Source organism: Pithys albifrons, chromosome 5 (genome assembly GCF_047495875.1).
Source record: "Pithys albifrons albifrons isolate INPA30051 chromosome 5, PitAlb_v1, whole genome shotgun sequence".
Classification (NCBI taxonomy): Eukaryota; Metazoa; Chordata; class Aves; order Passeriformes; family Thamnophilidae; genus Pithys; species Pithys albifrons.
In genome coordinates, this window is record NC_092462.1 from 42,479,025 (window position 1) to 42,498,018 (window position 18,994).

General features: G+C 49.4%; 1 protein-coding gene across 2 annotated transcripts; it reads left to right on the forward strand.

Annotated features, from left to right (window-relative positions):
* Positions 1-17,094: 17,094 nt before the first annotated feature.
* HELT (helt bHLH transcription factor) lies at positions 17,095-18,443 on the forward strand. Of its 2 annotated transcripts, none has more exons than XM_071555180.1 (4): positions 17,095-17,121; positions 17,478-17,582; positions 17,727-17,823; positions 17,947-18,443. In XM_071555180.1, exons 1-4 carry the CDS (start codon positions 17,095-17,097, stop codon positions 18,441-18,443), a joined length of 726 nt encoding a protein of 241 aa, XP_071411281.1. The 2 variants fall into 2 exon arrangements, with proteins under 2 accessions (XP_071411281.1, XP_071411283.1); XM_071555182.1 differs by having other exon boundaries at positions 17,950-18,443.
* Positions 18,444-18,994: the final 551 nt, after the last annotated feature.

Consider the following 18,994-nt stretch of genomic DNA (forward strand, 5'->3'; position numbering starts at 1 on the left):
GACGATTCAAGTGCAGGGATTAAAGTAAATTAATTTTTATCTCTTGTTAATAATTGTAAAGTTCTCTCTTCCCAGGAGGTGCATGTTGGCTACCAGGAGCAGGGCAGAGGGAAGACCATCTGAAGACAACCTGAAGAAACACAAGGCTCTGCAGACCACTATCTCTGAAGGGAGGAAAAGGCCAGTTATAACACTGGAGAAAGTTACTAAAATGCCATTCCTTGTAGTGAACTCTTTCTCTCCTTGCACTTTGTGGTTTTAGGTGACAGCACATATTCTGGCTGGTGACCAGTCACTAGTGGGGTTCCACAGGGTTCCATTTTAGGATCAGTTCTCTTCAATATCTTCATAAACAACTTGAACACAAGACTGAAAGGCAGACTAAGTTTGCTGATGACACTAAACTGGGAGAAGCTGTTGACTCCTTGAAGGCAGAAAGGCCCTGAACATACCTTGAGCAGTTAGAGGACTGGGCAATCACCAACTACATGAAGGGCAAGTGCCAGCTTCCACACCTGGGATGGGGCAACCTGGGATATACACACAGGCTGGGGAATGAGGTGCTGGAAGACAGTGCCACAGAAAGGGACCTGAGGGTCTTGGCCGATGGCAAGTTGCATGTGAGTCAGCAGTGCCCTGGCAGCCAGGAGGGCCAGCCGTGTCCTGGGGGGCATCAGGCACAGCATCACTAGCTGGTCAAGGGAGGCGGTTGTCCTGCTCTGGATTGGAATGGCCTCACCTTAAGACTTGGGTGCAGTTTTGGGTGCCATGGTATAAGAAGGATAGAAAGATATTAGAGAGTGTCCAAACAAGGGCAATGAAGATGGTAAAGGGCTTTGAGGGTGAGCTGTGTGAGGAGTGGCTGAGGTCACTTCATCTGTTTAGCCTGGAGGAGACTGAAGGGAGACTTCATCATGGCCTCAGCTTCCTCATGAGGGGAAGTGCAGGGTCAAGCATTGATCTCTCTCTGTAGTGACCAGGGACAGGACTTAAGTGAATGGCATGAAACTGTGTCAGGGGAGGTTTAGTTTGGATATTTGAAAAAGGTGGTTGAGCACTGGAACAGGCTCCCCAGTGAAGTGGTCACAGCAGTAAGCCTGATAGAGTTTGAAAAGCATTTAGAAATGCTCTCAGGCACATGGTGTGACTTTTAGGGATGTCCAGTACAACATCAGGAGCTGTTCTTGATGATCCTTGTGGGTCCCTTCCAATTCAGGATATTCTGTTATTCTGTGCAGAGCTGTTACACTTACTGCAGGCTGACTGATGCACTTGGAGCAATGAATTGTGTAAGATGACCAGGATTTTCACATTTCAAATGCTGCACTCCTAAAGATACTTAAGAGATTCATCTGTATCTAGTATCAAAAGGCATTGCTGGGGGGCTGATTTTAGCAGCAATCAAGCTTTCCAGATTCCTGGCTTTTGCTGAAATCAGTATGACTGATAAGAGTGGGAAAACTCTTATCGGGTTTCTTCTGCACACATGTACATGGTAGCAAGGGAAAGAAGTTGTTAGGAGAATAGGGGAGAAAAAACAGCCTGACTCAGGTCTAGCCAGTTTATAGGGAACCTGAAGTTACCTTGAAGTTTCTGTTTTACCCCATTGCCTCCAAGAATCAGCTCTGTTAGCACAACACCTGGTGAGATCCCTGTTCACCTTTTTGAATGGCCCAACTATCAGATTAGGGGACATGAGACCTTCCTACCTCTGCAGTTGTCAGCCATAAATGGGGTTATCTTCAAACATATCTAAGACACACTGAAAACCATGGAAATTGAGAGTATGCTGCTTTCTGAAGTACTGTGTTGAAGCAGACAAACATGGTCTTCCCATGGAGATGAGGATAGAGCATTGCTTCTCATAGCCAATAATTCTGCTGACATATTAGGGAAATTACTGTAAAAATTGGCATCTCCAGTACCAAGATATATTTAGGGCCATTCAAGATTATTTCAAGACAAGTGAGGTTGAATTTGGAACAATCATCAAGAAAGAGAGTAGCTATCAACATGGCTTATGGAGAGCTGGTTCAGGATCTGAAACACATTCCCCCCTAGCTCATCGTTTTTTCCACACAATTTTTTCAACCTTCCCCTGCCCTCAGCTGAATGATGAATCATTATGCTCTGACAGTCCCATGTTAATGAAAGATTGTTTGCTTTCTATTTGCTCCTGAAAGTTCCTTATAAGTCTTATAAATCTGGGCTTTGTAAATTATTCTCATGCCTTTGTAAGGTTTCATTTCATAAAGTTGTCTCAAAGACATTTTTTTACAACAGAAAATCTTTATAGAAAACAGTCTGATCAGCATACAAAGTGAACATTTTATTACCCAAACATATCTCCAAAAATATCAGTAGATTACACAAGAGACTCTCTGCTGATGCTGATTTCCTCCTACATCGTATGGCAGATGCCAAGAACTTTTGTAACCTTTGCCCTACATAAGTCTCAAGGATAAGTTATGAAATCCAAAGACATTGTACCTACAGATGATGGCAAGCAGTGTTCGTTGGACAAGAAGCAAGAGCACAAAAGGCATTATAGAGCAGATAAGCTGCTCTGTTCATGTATGTGATATCATGTCCCTGACTCAAAACCTGGAGAGGTCTATGTGGCTCTGCAGGGAACTTAAGCACATTCATTGCACTAAGTTTTGTTTCTGAAAAAAAGTCAGAGCTGTGAACAGCTCAATTATTCTTCCAGGATAAAAATAAAGGTGACTCCCTTGCTTTGTGTTCTAATACACAGGCCAATTAGATCCACACACTTGTCACTCTGAGGATCTTGTAATTGCAGCCACTCTACCTGCAGAACAACTCCGCTGTCTCTAACCCGCGGTTGTTGATGTTCGTGGATGAGCAACACAGCTGGGCACTACACTTAATGAGACAGTTTGTCTTAATTGACTGTACTGCGTTTGGAGCGAAAATAGCCTTAAGCTGCTTTAAATTAGATCCTAGCCAGACTGATATGAAAACAAAAATCAAATAAACCCTCAAGGCTGCCCTCTAATGCCAACAGCAGAATTCTGCTCCAACAGCGCTTTCATCAGAAACACTTGATGAGAACTTAAGCAGGGAACTGAGCATTTCGAATCACTAACTAGAGCAAAAAAGCACACATTCTACTTCTTAATTCACAGGTTTTTGATCATTTTAGCAGAGATTGGGGGGGGGAAGAAAAAAGAGGAAGATCTGTTGTGCTACTCACAAAACCAACTAAATCATGATTTGGAACCAAATATTATGTTTCTCAATAATTTATATGCTTTTAATTTTCCTATGGATATTATTTTGGTTTGGGGTTTTTTGTTTGTTTCTTTGGTTGGTTTTGATAGAAGTGGGAGTTGCTTATTATTAAAAGGCTGTATTTAAAATGCAGCAATGTTTTTGTCTAGGGAAAAAGTTTATCAATAAGCTTATTCAAACCAAGGTATATAAATTTCTAAAGAACTGAGAAATAGCTAACTTAGGTGATAATATGAGTGCCTAATACATCATGCTTGGATTGCCTTAACTGTATTTCTACAACTGTGTCAGCTGGTGTCCACTCTAGGAACAGTCCATTACCTCTTGTAAATCCTGAGATGTGGTGATTCAGACACTGTTTCATAATACTGAATTTCATGCATCCGTTCACGCACTAAGTTTATTTTTAGTAACTTGATTAGAAAAATGAGAGGCGAGTTAGAAAGCTCTGGCGATGGGGAAGATCACTAGAGGGCAGTAGCAAACCCCTAATGTGCTCACAGTTTCCCACAAAGCTTTGAAGGCTTCCGCACGGGGAAAGGGCTGAGCAGCCTCCCCGGTGACGATGCTCGTGTGTTGGATGGTGGAAACGAAGCCTTCCTGTTTGCCACGAGTGTTAACACTCTTCGCCATTAAGCTATTTTTTAAAATCCACGGTGACAACTAACACAGGCCATGTTGTTTCTTTAACTAACAGTGCCTGCCTTTAGCACCACAGACAGGCTGTGGAAGAAGAACTGGAAAGTTTCTACGTTGCAAACGCTGTGACCAGACTGTGGGACACATTCTCTGCTCTGTCCTAGCTTGTCAGCCACATGTGCCATGGGGCACAATGATGACATTCCAATTTCCATTTCATATGCACCTTCATATATGCATATAACCATGCAGAAATTAGTGCTTTTTATACCAATGTCATTTATATAATATTTTCATATAGACATTATTTTCATACATATATATATATATATATATATATATATATATATATATATATATATATATTCAGTGAAACAATGCCAGATCATTTGAATGCAATAAGTGATTCCAATGCTTGGCACTGACAAACTCTTCCCAGCTCTCCTTTCTGGCACTGACACTTCCATGCTTTATTTTTCTGGTCCCATCCCTAAAGACAATTTATGAGAAAAAGTAGTAACTAGTGTTCAAAGTTCCACAACAGTCTGGGTGCCCAGACACACTGCTATCTGTGCCATCAAGGGGATGGAGTGCGAATGTGAAGGGAGAATGGGATCAGAGATCATGCATGAGGTGGTTGTATACTCTCATGACACGTGGAATAGCCTTCCATCAAATGGTCCATGGGGACAGACATGGCATTAAAGCCAGAGGGACATGGATATGCCTTCCCAGACTGCTATAATTAATCAAAAACTAAGCCAGATGAAATGAAAAGCATGTGGCACCATATCTAGCACAGCTATCCCTTCTAGTATTCCTCAAACCTTTCTGTTTTCATTTAGCAATTCTAATGATATTTTGTGGTTTACACTTCTGCTTCAGAATACAAGGACTTCGTAAAACATAATAGTCAATTCTAATGGTAATGAGGAATGCTTGAGACCTGAGCCATAAAAGCTGGAGAATAAAAAACACCAACAGAAAACCACAGAAATTACCCACCTTCTGATGTTTTGTTGGGGGTTTTATTTATTATTTTATTAGTATTGCTGACAATTTCAAGTTCCTGTTCTTTAAATGATCTTAACAGGCTGGGGCTTGGCTCATGGCTTCCAAATGCTGGTGTTTTAATATACTCTTAATTTTACCCACAAAGTGAGACTTACTGTAGAAATATTTGGTCACCATCTGATACCTCTTTATCAGATCTACCAAGTTTTCCCAGAAGAAGGGCCCTATGAGGTAGGATCAGAGCTCTGTTATCCTCCCTCTGATGTTGGACAGGGGTGACTAAGGAAGAGTCAAAGAACAGGGTGAGCAGGGCATGATGCTTACCCAAAATGCTTCTACAGCTTTTAAAGAAGGCATTTGCATTTGATAGTCATGTTTTGCCTGTGTAGCAGAAGAGATCTCACCATGTTATTGCCCAAGGTGTACAAATGCAAGAAATTATTATTTTAAAGCCAGGACATGAAAGCAAATTTCACACCTGTGTTTGAGGAATTTGCAGGATCTTCACATTATCATAACCTTTGGGATTGCCTTTGGGCTGTGAGTTCACAAACAGAAGAGGGCTATTGGCAATGTTCAAAGACAACATGATTTGAAGAAGGACAACCTAAACTTGCCAGAACCAGAATAGTGCTTAGCCAGAAAGGCATTACTTTCACAGAATAAAACCTCAGATAGCAGTGGAAAGCTGTTAACTCTTGTAACATGCCTTTCCCCAGCATTAAACAGAACAGTGTCTCCCAGTTGCATGTCCCAGATCTCCCTTTCTGTTTGTATACGTCTCTCCTCTCTTTGAATAAAGGAGACAAACAAGACACTAGATAACTCAGAGCTACTATGGGATTCAGAGGAACAAGTGATGACTCAGCCTTCAGCAATAAGAACCACTCAGCATCCAAAAAACAGAGCCAGCAGGAAGGCTGGCCACACACACACTCAGCGATAATGAAACTGCGAAAGGCAACTGGTTGGGGCTGCAGTCCTTGCTGGAAGGCATGACAGACTCTTCAGGAATCTCAAGACATCAGTCCCTGTCTATTTTTTATTTCACAGTATAAACTTTACATTACCTGCCTTCCCAAAGTCTCTGAGATCTTATGTTTATGCTGCTTACCATATGCCAACATGGGACGATCCTCACAAAAGCCAGCCACCAGTGCAACATGCAGGACCATCGACAGCACTTCATGGTTCCTAGAGAGGAAAGGAAATGGAGGCATGGTTCCCATCATCTACCTCTTTTTCTGCATTTGTGTGTCATGACTGTTACAAGCCCAACATTTAAATCCAAAAAGCTTGGCACAGCCTGTGCATAATGCAGCATCCTAAATCTCAGAGTTAGGAATAAGGGCACAGTTAATTCTCTGGAAAACAATGTAACAGGGAATAGTGTTTGGTCCACTCAATCACTGGGAAGTCAGAGCAAAGCTGGACTGACCCAAAGGATATTTCATTGCTGAAAAGAAGTCTTTAAAGTTCCTAGTCCATGAAATAAGCTCAGTACTGAGGGTTCATAATAATAGGATGCTTGAACTATGGCATTACTAAATTAGTAGCCTTTGCAGAGTCCATAAATATCTCACAGAGGTCCTTTTTTCTACTTCAGCGAGAAGAAAGTCATGGCTAGGAGTTATAGAGGACTCCAGAGGGAATTGAGCTCTGAAGTCCTATTGAATTAGCATTGTTTACAAAGCAGTCATAAGTATAATGGATGTTAATGAGTCTTTAATGAGCTGAGTTGCAATGCAACACGTGGTGAAGTACAATAAACAAAAAGACTGCTTCTCTCCCATTTATGCTGCTTGACACAGGTGTAGAAGCCCTGAATCTAAATTAATTGTCCCACTGAGAACAGAGTAAAAGAGCTGAATCTGCAGTGTAATGTAAGTCAAAAATAAAATACATTTCTTCTATGCCAAGTCAAACTGGAACCAAATTATATTAAAACTAAATGTTCACACAGGAAGTGCACAGAAGTACAAGATCGCTGAGGCTGGCAGGCACCTCTGGTGGTCATCCAGTCAAACCTCCCTGCTCAGGCATGGCCACCTACAGCCAGTTGCCCAAGACCACATCCAGACAGCTTTTGAGAACTTCTAAGGATTGAAGACCCTACAACCTCCCTGGTCAACTTGTTTCAGTGATTAACTACCCTAACAGCAGAAAAGGTTTTTCTTTGTTTAGACAGAAACTCGTGTTTCTGTTTGTGCCTGTTGCCTCTGGTCCCATGACTGAGCATCACTGAAAAGAGACTGGCTCAAACTTCTTTATACCCTTCCTTCAAGTATTTGTACACATTGGTAAGCTTCCCCTAAGCCTTCTCTTCTTGAGGCTGAACAGTGTCAGCTCCCTCAGCTTCTTCTCCTACATGAGGTGCTCCAGTCACCTAATCATCCTTGTGGCTCTTTGCTGCTTGTCATATGCTGACACTGTATAAACCTCACAGAAGCCAGCCCCAGCCAGCCAGTCACCACTCATCCAGAAGGGAGTATGGACAACTTTTTCCTGTACTGAAGAGCCTAGAGCTGGACCCAGAACTCCAGGTGTGGACTCTCCAGTGCTGAATAAAGTGCCAGGATCACCTCCTACGACTTGCCAGCAAAAATTCTCTTAATATACCCTAGAATACAATTGGCCTTCTTGGCCACAAGGGCAGACTGGGACATGTTCAACTCAGTGTCCAACAGGATTCCCATGTCCTTCTCCACAGAGCAGCTTTCCAGCCAATCAGCCCCTCAGCATGTACTGGTGCAGGGGGTTGTTTCTTTCTAGGTGCAGGACTTAACACTTCCCCTTGTTGAATTTCATGAGATTCCAGACAGCCTATTTCTTCAGCCTTTTGAGGTCCTTCTGGATGGCAGAATGACCCTTTGATGTATCAGTTTTTTCTCATCTGCAAACTATCTGAGGGTACATTCTGTCCCACCATCTAGTTCATTAATTATGATGGTAAATGTGACTAGACCAAGTATTTAACTGCTGGGTATAAGACTAGTTACTGGACATTACTGGACACTAGACTTTGTGACACAGATCATCTCTGTCTGAGATTGGCAATTCATTCAGTTTTCAATACATGTCACTGTCTGCTCATTCAGTCTGCACGTCATCGGCTTCTCTATAAGGATGTTACAGGAGATAATGTCAAAAGCCAGGTAGATAGTATCACAGAACCACAGAATAGCTTGGATTGGAAGGGATCTTAAAGATCATTTAGTTCCAACATTTTATCAGCATTCAACATGTCATTGCAGAAAAAGCCCTTGTACTTTCAGCCTTTATTCATGCCAGACAGCCACTAAATCTATCTATTTAGCTATTTAAAATATGTCAGTCACAAGCAATGTAAGGTATATCTTGCCAGTGATTCATGACTACCTAAATTCCACTGAAAGCAATTTTAGCACTCATTTTGACAGGCTGTCCTTTAAAAAGCAATGCATCCTGTCTCAACAGTGGCGTGGCTGTCATCAGGACATCTGCAAACATCTCTCCACTGCCTTGGAGGACTCACCGTGTACAAACACACAGTGGACAGTCTCAAGTTTGTCTGTATATACACAAACATTGGATGGGCAGGTCTTCTGTCAATGTAAGTCAGCTTCTGTAAATGGCTATTTATAATGACACCTGGTTTTAGTCAGTGAAGCATTTTGTCCTATATAATTCTGTATACATTAGCTATACTACATATAAACCTAAATATGAGCTTAAAATTTTATGTCTGGAAAAAGAAACCAGTCAACAAAGCAGATACTACAGGAATATAGGAGAGAGAATTACTTTCAAATAATCCATACTCCAAAAACTTCATACGAAACAGAGTAATCAAAAAGCAAACCAGATCAGATCAGATGTTACATTCCTGAAAACATTTTAATAATGAAGACCACAGTCATCATCATCATCATGGCTAGGCTTCGCTAACAAAGATTCGAGAAGGGCACTACCCACGCTTGCTGCAAGCGTGCTGGTGGCTAAAAAGGCAGATACGGGATAGGCAGGTCCGGTCACAAAAGGCACAGTGGAATGTCTCCCTAGGTGACATTGGCAAGGAACGGTTCTTTCTGCGTTGTCTTTTCTCCTCAACACTGACTCTCCGTGCATTCTCAAAGGAAGCAACAGTGTCGTGAATGGTGTGTCTCCATGAATCCCGATTGGAGGCCAGAGTGGACCATTGGTGGCAGTCATTATGGCCAAGGCTGAGCTGTTGTTTTGGGGAGTCCTTGTATCTCTTCTTCGGGGCTCCTCTCTTGCGGCAGCCGGTGGTGAGTTCACCATAGAGCACAATCTTCGGAAGGCGGTGATCCTCCATCCTGGAGACGTGCCCTGCTCAGCGTAGCTGCGTTCTCATCAGCATGGCCTCGATACTGCTGACCCCTGCCTGTTCAAGAACAGACACATTGGTCACATAATCAGACCAGTGGATGTTTAGGATTGAACGGAGGCAGCGCTGATGGAAGCGTTCGAGAAGCCGCAGGTGGTGGCGGTAGATGACCCAGGATTCAGACCCATATAAAAGAGTAGACAGTACAATGGCTCTGTAGACACTAATCTTTGTACTTTTCTTCAGGTGTTTATTGGACCAGACTCTTTTATGGAGTTTTCCGAAGGCTCTGTATGCCTTTGCTAGCCTGTTGTCTATCTCTTTGTCGATCTTACCGTCTGAGGAAATGATACTTCCCAGATAGGTGAACTGCTGGACTGACTTAAGCTCTGAATTGCCTATGGTGATGTGAGGATGATGGAAGATTTCTTGAGGTGCAGGTTGGTAGAGAACTTCCGTCTTCTTCAGGGTGACTTCCAGCCCAAAAAGCTCAGCAGCCTCTGCAAAGCAGGATGTTAAGCGCTGCAGAGCTGCTTCTGTGCGAGCAACGAGGGTGGCATCGTCAGCAAAAAGCAGCTCACGGACAAGGTGATTCAGGGTCTTGGTGTGGGCCTTCAGTCGCCTTAGGTTGAAGAGGCTTCCATCGGTACGATATCGGATATAGATGCCGTTGTCTTCATTGAGGTCTGCTGTGGCTCTTTGGAGCATCATACTGAAGAAGACTGTGAATAGAGTTGGTGCAAGAACGCAACCTTGTTTCACACCATTGGTTATTGGAAAGGGCTCAGAGAGTGCATCGCCATATCTGACTTGTCCATGCTGATCCTCATGTAGCAGGATGATCATTTTGAGGAACTTGGGGGGACATCCTAAATGTTCCAAGATCTGCCACAGGCCTTTTCTGCTCACAGTGTCGAAAACTTTGGTGAGGTCAACGAAGATTACATAGAGACCTTTGTTCTGTTCCCTACACTTCTCTTGCAGTTGTCTGAGAACAAACACCATGTCTGTGGTGCTCCTATTGGCTCTGAAACCACACTGGCTTTCAGGTAGAAGATCTTCTGCAATAGTGGGTACTAATCTGTTCAGAAGTATTCTTGCAAGGATTTTACCAGCAATGGAGAGCAAAGTAATACCTCAGTAATTTGAGCAGTCTGATTTTTCTCCTTTCTTCTTGTACAGGGTGATGATGACTGCATCACGGAGATCTGGTGGTAGTTCCCCTTGTTCCCAGCAATGCACAACAAGGTCATGGAATTTGGCATGGAGTGCTTGACCTCCATGCTTCCAGATTTCAGGTGGAATTCCATGAACCCCAGCTGCCTTGCCAGTTTTCACCTGTTGTATGGCCTTGAGTATCTCTCCCATAGTAGGGGTTGCATCCAATTCATGTTTCACTGGTTGTTGTGTAATGTGCTGAATTGTTGAGCCTTGGACTACACGGTTGGCACTGAAGAGAGTCTGAAAGTGCTCAGACCATCAGTTCAGAATGGAAGTTTTATCTGTTAGAAGCAGTTGACCATCTGCACTGAATAGGGGGCTTTGAACCTGGTGTGTGAGTCCGTACACTGCTTTCAGGGCCTCATAGAATCCTCTTTGGTCACCCAAATCTGCACATAGTTGTGTCTTTTCTGCTAGGTCGAGCCACCATTTGTTCTGGATGTCTCGAAGTTTCTATTGGAGCTTGCTGCATGCAAGACAAAAGGCGGCTTTTTTTGTATGGCAAGATGGCTGAGCAAGGTGTGCTTGGTGAGCAGTTCTCTTCTTCTTCAGCAATTCCTGGATCTCTTGATTGTTCTCATCAAACCAGTCTTTGTTTTTCTTGGAGGAGAACCCTAGGGACTCTTCAGAGGACTGCAGGATGCAACTTTTAATATGTTGCCAAAGCGCTTCAGGAGAGGGATCTATGGGATTATCTTTAAGTCTAGTTTGAAGGTTGCCCTGGAAGCTGTCTCTCACTGTGGCTGTTTGAAGATTGCTGACTTGGAGCCTCTGCCTTGGAATACCACCTCTCTTAGGTTTGGGCTTGAAGTGGAGGTTAAGTTTGCAGCGCACAAGGGCGGTGGTCTGTTTGACATTCTGCACTCGGCATCACTCAAGTGTGACGGACATCACTGACATTTCTCTGTTGTACTAAGATATAGTCAATGAGGTGCCAGTGCTTGGATCGAGGATGCACCCAGGTTGTCTTCAGGCTGTCTTTCTGTTGAAAGATAGTGTTGGTGATGGTGAGCTGCCGTTCTGCGCAAAACTCTAGCAGGAGGCATCCGTTGTCGTTGCAGTTTCCAATGCCATGCTTGCCCAGGACTCCTTTCCAGGCTTCAGAATTCTTACCTACTCTGGCGTTGAAGTCACCAAGGATTATGATCTTATCATCTGCAGGAACATTTTGGGTGAGGCGGCGCAGGTCTGTGTAGAATTTGTCTTTTTCCGCTGGGTCAGCTTGGAGAGTTGGGGCCTACACGCTAAAAAGAACAACATGTTGCTTGTTGTGTAGAGGGAGGTGTAAGGACATAATGCGATCGGAATGACCTGTCGGTAGATTTTCAAGTTTGGAGGCAATGTAGTTTTTAATCATGAAGCCAACTCCTGAAAGGTGTCTTTCGGTTTTGGGTTTGCCTGACCAGTAGAGTGTGTAGCCAGCACCATGTTCTTTAAGGCTGCCTTCCTCATGAAGATGAACTTCACTGAGAGCAGCAATGTCAATGTTGAGCCGTGACAGTTCGTGGGCAATTAGAGCAGAACGACGCTCAGGACGTCCACTATCCCCAGTATCAAGCATGGTTCTGATGTTCCAACATGCGAGTGTTAGTTTGAGCACACCTTTGCAGGCAGGTGTATGCCTTTGAAATCTCTTTGTTTTTGTTTGACCGCATGGAAGATGCCGGTTGGCCGCGGTTATCCAACTGGGTGTGGAGATGAGCTTTGTTTAGGCCACCTTTGCTAGGCCCCTCTCCATGTGGAGCAAGCAGTGCTGTCCCTAGAAAAGGCTGCTTGGTCGTTCAGGATGCTGCCGCAAGAGACTGTCATCTCCGGGGTCAAGTCTCTAATGACTCATATCCTGAACCGCCTGCAATGCAGGGTTGGGTCTGCGGCTTCCAGTTGCTTCCTATCACCTGCCATTTTCGACCCTCACCTGTCACTACAGGGCTTTGCAATGTGGGTGAACCCTTCAAGCCTGCGCAATGGATTTTTTAGGTGAGGCACAGCGTGTGCAGAACTGGCCCCACCCTTTACTCCTAAGGTTCATCTGCCACGGCCTAGCGAGCTTGGATGGTGACAGCGAATACCTCAGGACGCAGGTTTGGTTAGAGTATCCTTCTCTTAGATGGATGGCCTTACAGGGCTAAACGACCTCCATCTGCCCGGGTTTGGGGTTGGAGTTGTCCTTCTCCTAGGATGGTTGCCAGACGGCTAGTGAGCCCATCCTGCCCGTGGACACACTTTGTCTGACCCTTCAGCTGAGACCTGTCTGGCATGGGAGACCCTACCGGCGGCACAAACCACCTCCAGCATAGCTCTCAACCTCATGAGGGCACGCAAGCTTCTCCCCCGCGACAAGGGGGTGTCCCCGGAGAACTGAAGACCACAGTATGTTACATTGAAATTACACTACCAAACACACAACGAAATGTGCCTTCTCAGAGGTGGAATACAACAAGCACATAGCAACACTCGGGAGTGCTATTGACCTGAAAGTCCTACCTGCCGCCACAAGTATCAAGAGATACTCTACAACTTCCCATGATAAGGTTCAAAATTTCAGAGTTTTAGCTTATGGCCATTACTGTATCTCACAGCATGAGAGGAACATAATCTACAGAAGCACAAACAGCACTTGCTAGAGTGCTCTAGGATTTTGAGGAGAGAACCCTGTAATCTACCCAACAATACAAGAGAGTCATGGCTACAAGCACGGCTTCTTCTGTAATAGACAATATTGGGGTGGAGTCCCAAGTACTATCATGTTATCACCCCTGCTGATACCACCATTCATGGCAGGTTAGCAAGTAGAGGAGCATGATCCTTCCACTGGGACAGAGAAGGAAGACACAAACTACAGCTGGAAACAACAGTAACGGTACCTCTGCGGTACCTCTGCGGCTGAGGAACAACATGATGATGAAGCAGACACAGAGTCAGAGAGCATTAGGAGCTGTGAAAAGACTGGGAACCCCCGTTCCAAAATTCCTAACCTCGCCTCATTGAGAGTACAAGAGTAAACAAACTCAGGGCAAAAGCCTGAACAGCATGATGAACTGCTGTATGTACAGCTGAGGGTTAAAATACTAAGTGAAATGCCTTCTCTCATAGTTGAGATCACTGCTTCTTCACACATCCAGGATTACCTAGCAATAAAGCTACCTCCTCCAACAAGTAGGACCTGTTGCACCTAGTGAGTTCTCCCATTCCCTACCATGAGATTATTCAGGAGTGTGATTGCCTCTCCACGACACAGGGCAGGACCTCCGATATGTGAGTACTGAACCGTGCCAGCACGGCCAACTCCAACCCCAGCTGCGCTGGGAACTTTCCGCACTCGATAGACCAGTTGCATAGACAGCACTTTCCATGGGAGACTGGTTAGATGGCCTCTTGCGTGTGCACAATGACAATGATTTTCAAGACTAATATCCAGAGCTTCAATTACTTGGTGAAGTAATTGTGTATAACACTAAGGTTATTATACAGGAGTCAAAAAATAGAAAAGAATGGGGGAAGTAACAGCGGGGAGACGACCAGTTTTCATTAAAAAAGCAAAGGTAGATGGCACTTCAAAGCAGCCTGATATCTCCCAAAGGACCTCCGCCTTCTCGGCAGAGCCCGTGGCTGCCAGAGGTCGGCAGCGCCAGTGCCCACGGGACAGGGGCCAAACTCCAGCGAGGCGCGGCGAAGGGCCCGGTGCAGCCGCCGTTCCCGCACAGCCGTGCGCACCCCGGCAACGCACCGCGGGGCCGCACGGGCCACTCTCCCGGGGGGCCGCCCCGCCGGGCGGGGACCCTCAGGCCGGCCGCGGGGACAGTGCGATGGGCGGCTGCCGCTGCCCGGCCTCCCCGCGCCCAGCGGTCCCGTGGCGGCAGCGGCTAATCTCACTCCGCGCGTACCGGGGCAGGGCTCCCGTTCGGTGAAAAGGCTGCGGCCGGCGGGGCACTTGAGCGGGAGTAGAAACCGGTGATGGGGACATGGATGTCCGCCTTGGGTTGCCAAAGAACCGTGCATGCGTGTCGCGCAAGGAGAGCCAACAGACGTTCACGGGGAATTAAAGCTAAAAAATATTCAAACCCGCCTTCGCCTGGCATCCCTACGAGAGCAACAGTACGACTGCGGCAGTGCCGGGGACTCTCCCTCTGGTTTCAGCCTTGCCGCAGCCCTCCGAGGATGAGGCGACGGTACACACGGGCTCCGGGCAACTCGGCCGGCGGGTGAACCAACGAGGGAGCAACCAGCTAGAAAATAAACAACTTCCCTCGTGTAAAAAGTTGCCTCGCAGGTGCCTGCAGCTGGCAGTTAACACAGACAGTAAGAGGATCAACTCCATCTCCGTCAGTGGAGCAAAAGAGGAGGAAAAAATAAAAGCCCCAGCATTTGCTATTCAGAGTTTAGTTAATTTGGATGATAACGGTTAGTGTTTAATCCCATTGTACGAGAATGAATATATAGAAACCTACAAGGCTCCTGGAAGAATAATACGGCCGGCGGCACGGCACGCAGGGGTGCCCAGGCGGGCAGCCGGCCCGGCCCGCTCCGCTCCGCCCCGCCGGCCGGGGGAGACGCGCCCTGGGGCTACTGCCGCCTCCTCCCGCGGAGCCCTTGGTGCTCCTGCCGGACGGGGAGGCTGCGGACCAGCCCGGGGCGTGGGGTGAGGGTCCGCACCGTGCTTGTCCCCCGACCGCCTCTGGGGAAGCGAACGGGCGAGAGTGGCCGTGCCCACCCAGAGAGATGCGGTGGGGTTGACTCCCCCATTTTAAATCGCAAAGGGAAACGGGTGGAGAAATGCAGGGCGCGGGACGAGTTGAGGTTTCCGAGTGAACAGCTCCCCGAACTCACTGGGAGGGGATGTCGCCGTTTCCGCAGCTCTGCCCGGGGCCCGGCGGCGTCGCCCGGGAGGGCAGAACCAGGCGCCGGCTGGCCCCGCTGCCGGCCCGGCCGCCCTCGGTTCTTGCCTCGCCCTCGGGAGTGGAGGCGCCCAGCGGCAGCGGCGGGGCCGGGGGGCAGCGGCGGGGCCGGGGGGGCAGACGGGCGGCGGTCCCAGGGCCGGTGCCGGGCTCGGAGGCGCACCGGCGGCCGTGGAGAGGCCCGGGGGGGCCTGCGCCCACCGCCGCGCTGTCGGGGGGGCGGCGGGCGGCGGGGGCGGGCGGCCCCCCCGGCGCGGCGGGGCGGCCCCGGCGGGGGCGGTGTGGGGCGGTGCGGGCTGTGCGGGGCGGGTCGGGGGCTCGGTGCGCTCGCCAGGCGAGGAGCGCGGCTGCCCGGGCGGAGGGCCGCGGAGAGGAAAGCTAACAATGCTGTGAAAATATGTTTGCAGAAAATAGACAATTGTTGGATTAAACGTATTCAAGTATGAAATAATGCCTTTTTGTGTAAAAAACCTCAGCAATGTGAGCGTACAAAAGTTCCCCTGTGGCAGTTACTTGCTCCCTTTGTGAGCTTTGCGCTCCGGCGTCTCCACTTGGCGCGTTTAACTCGGAGCCCCCCTTTAAATGCGATTGTTTCTTTCTTTTTAATGACATTTACCGGATCAAAACATGCTGTTAATTCGATCAGAAAGCTTTACCCTCCTTAACAATGCCACAATAATTTCTCCTGAAGTTTGTTAAATTGACCAAAATTAGGCAAATGAATAGGGGGTCTGTCGGCGATCCCGCTCGCAGGTGACACCGAATAATGCACTCTCGGACCAGCTGCGATCCCCTCTTTATTTGCCCCTCTTTTCTTTGACCCGCATTATTAAAATTTAGGCCCAATGAAACTATTCATACTTTTCAATGGGACATTTTCCTATAGGATAATAGGCTACAAATTGAGCCTCTCCAAAGGAGAAGGGGGGAGCAGGGGGGGTAAAACAACAACGCACAGACGCGCACACCACACAAAAAAGGAGCGTCGTGTGCCAAAGACTGGCGAGAGCCTCCCCGGGCCGGCAGAAAAAAAAAGGGGGGGTGGCGGGGGGAGATATCGTGTGCCAGTCCCCCGGTCCCACACCTGCCGGGGTGTCCCCGGCGCATAAAGCGGTGTAAACAAAAAAATCCTCGCTGCCATCTCTTATAAAGATGGACGTGTCACCAAGTCGTGTGAGAAAAGCCTGAGAACAAACGAGGCCACTCCGTCTCCAAGGGTTCTCCCTTGAACTGGGCGGAACAGCCTATTAAGGGCTTACTTAATTACTTTAATGACTCTGGACAGGCTTTAAAATGCAGTCAGCGCCGGGGCCAAGGGGAGGGGTGGGGGGTGCCGGGGATTTGTAGGCAGGCGACGGGGATGGGGCCGGGGATGCGGCGAGCGGGACGCAGGGCGCGGTATCGCGCCCTGCGTCCCGCTCGCCGCATCCCCGGCCCCATCCTCGTCGCTATTGTGGGATCGTCACGTGTGTCCCCGAGGTCCACGTGGGGCGACACAGCTGGGCCGCCCCCGGCTGCGTGGACGGGGCGAGGAGGGGGGGGGGGAAGGAAGAAGAGAGAGAGAGAGAAAAAAACTCTCATCCTCTCGCCTCCTTTCACCCTGATCTTTAATGCATACATTCTCCCGGCGCCGCTCGTTCCTAATCCTATGGGATCAGCGGGCCCGTGGAGGCCCCCCAGGGTCCCCCCCAGAAGTGATGGCTTTATAAGGGGCCCAAAGAGAGCGGGGATGCACTGCCCACCATGGCCTCCAAACTCAAGGAGCGTAGGGTGAGTCGCCGCCCGTCTTGCGCGCACGACACTGTGGGGCGACCAGGCAGACCTGGGCCTGGCCCCCTCACCGCCTTTCCCTTCGAAAAGCCCCCCCCTCCCAAACAACTACCCCATGCACCCTAAAACATCCCTGCTCTGCCGGGGCCGTCCGCACAGACGGGAGCCACCGGGACGGCGCGGAAAGGACCCGCTGCCGGAGCATCATCCCTCCTGAGGCTGCGTCGCGCTCGGCACCGCTGCTTGGAGCGGGGTGGGGACTGGCTAGAGGGGCCGGGGCCAGGACCGACTGTCCCGGCTAGACTGGATTCGGCTGCCTTCTCCTCCCCCACTAACGCGCTCCGTCTGTTTTGCAGAGGACGCCGGTTTCCCATAAAGTGATAGAGAAGCGGAGGAGGGACCGCATCAACCGCTGCCTCACTGAGCTGGGGAAGACGGTGCCCATGGCTCTGGCCAAGCAGGTAGGCGGGGAGGAGCAGACCCTACGCCCTTCTCCCCGGTGGGCTGCGACATCCCCTCCGATGCGGGGGGGCTGGAGGGCGGCCAGGCAGAGCGCAGAGCAGCCGCTGGGGAGAGGTGATGCCCATCTGCCCTTCCTGTTGCAGAGCTCGGGGAAGCTGGAGAAGGCGGAGATCCTGGAGATGACAGTACAATACCTGCGGGCCCTGCACTCGGCAGACTTCCCCCGCGGCCGGGAGAAGGGTAGGTGGGCGGGAGCGGCCTCCAGTGGCCCCCGCCGGGTCACTCGGGACGTGGAGACAGCCTCCCCAACTCCTCCCCCGGCCAGACCCTGAGGAGCTCGGCTCTCTGCTCCTTTCTTTCCAGCAGAGCTGCTCTCGGAGTTCGCCAATTACTTCCACTATGGCTACCACGAGTGCATGAAGAACCTGGTTCACTACCTGACGACAGTGGAGAGGATGGAGACCAAAGACACTAAGTACGCCCGCATCCTGGCCTTCCTTCAGTCCAAAGCGCGCTTCGTCACTGAGCCCCTCTTCACCTCCCTGGGCTCCCTGCCGGAGCCGGACTTTTCCTACCAGCTGCACCCTGGGCCTGAGTGCTCTGGGCACGGCCACAGCCCCGCCGAGGCCGTGCTCCAGCCGCCCTCGGGGGGGCCATTCCCCTGGCACGGTGCCGCTCGCAGCCCCTCCCTGCCCTATCACCTGCCCAGCGCCGCCGTGCCCCTCGCCAGCACCGGCCAGCAGCGCAGCACCTTCCTCTCCTCCGTGCAGGGGCTGGACCGCCACTACCTCAACCTCCTCGGCCACTCCCACTCCAACGCCTTCGGGCTGCCCCCGGGCCAACACCCCTCCATGCTATAGAGACTCGTCCCGCCTGAAAAAATCCTATTTATGACCGCGGACACTGCGGGCTACACCCGGGCGCACGGGGAGGCAGCCAGGGACACAGGGAGCTGTGCTGGGGTCACGGAGGGCGAGAAGCCACCGGCCGCTCGCCCCGGGGGTCTGGCTCTGCCCTCTCCTTCCCTCTCCGGGATCCTGGAGCCGCCTCCACCTGCTCTTCTTCCCACCTGCGGGTGCGGTGCGTGTACAAGCGATGTCTTGGAATAAAAGTTTATACCCGCCCCCCTTCTTGTTTCCGTGAGGTAGCTTCCTCCGGTGGCGGTGGGTTTCCCTATCCACCCGGGACAAAAAAACCCAGGAGCAAGCTGTGGTCCGCGAGGGCCAGGGAGGCTGCCGCACGCTCCGGCTGCGGCTGGCACTGCGGGCAGGCGGGCATGGGTGGCAGGTCGGGGCTCGATGCCGCCCGGCCTCAGCTCACACGCCGTCACCGAGGGCTGAGGTGGAGTCCCGGGTGCCCGGAGGTGGGGTCCCGCCCTTTCACGCGCCTGGGGAGGGATGCTCCAGGGGCA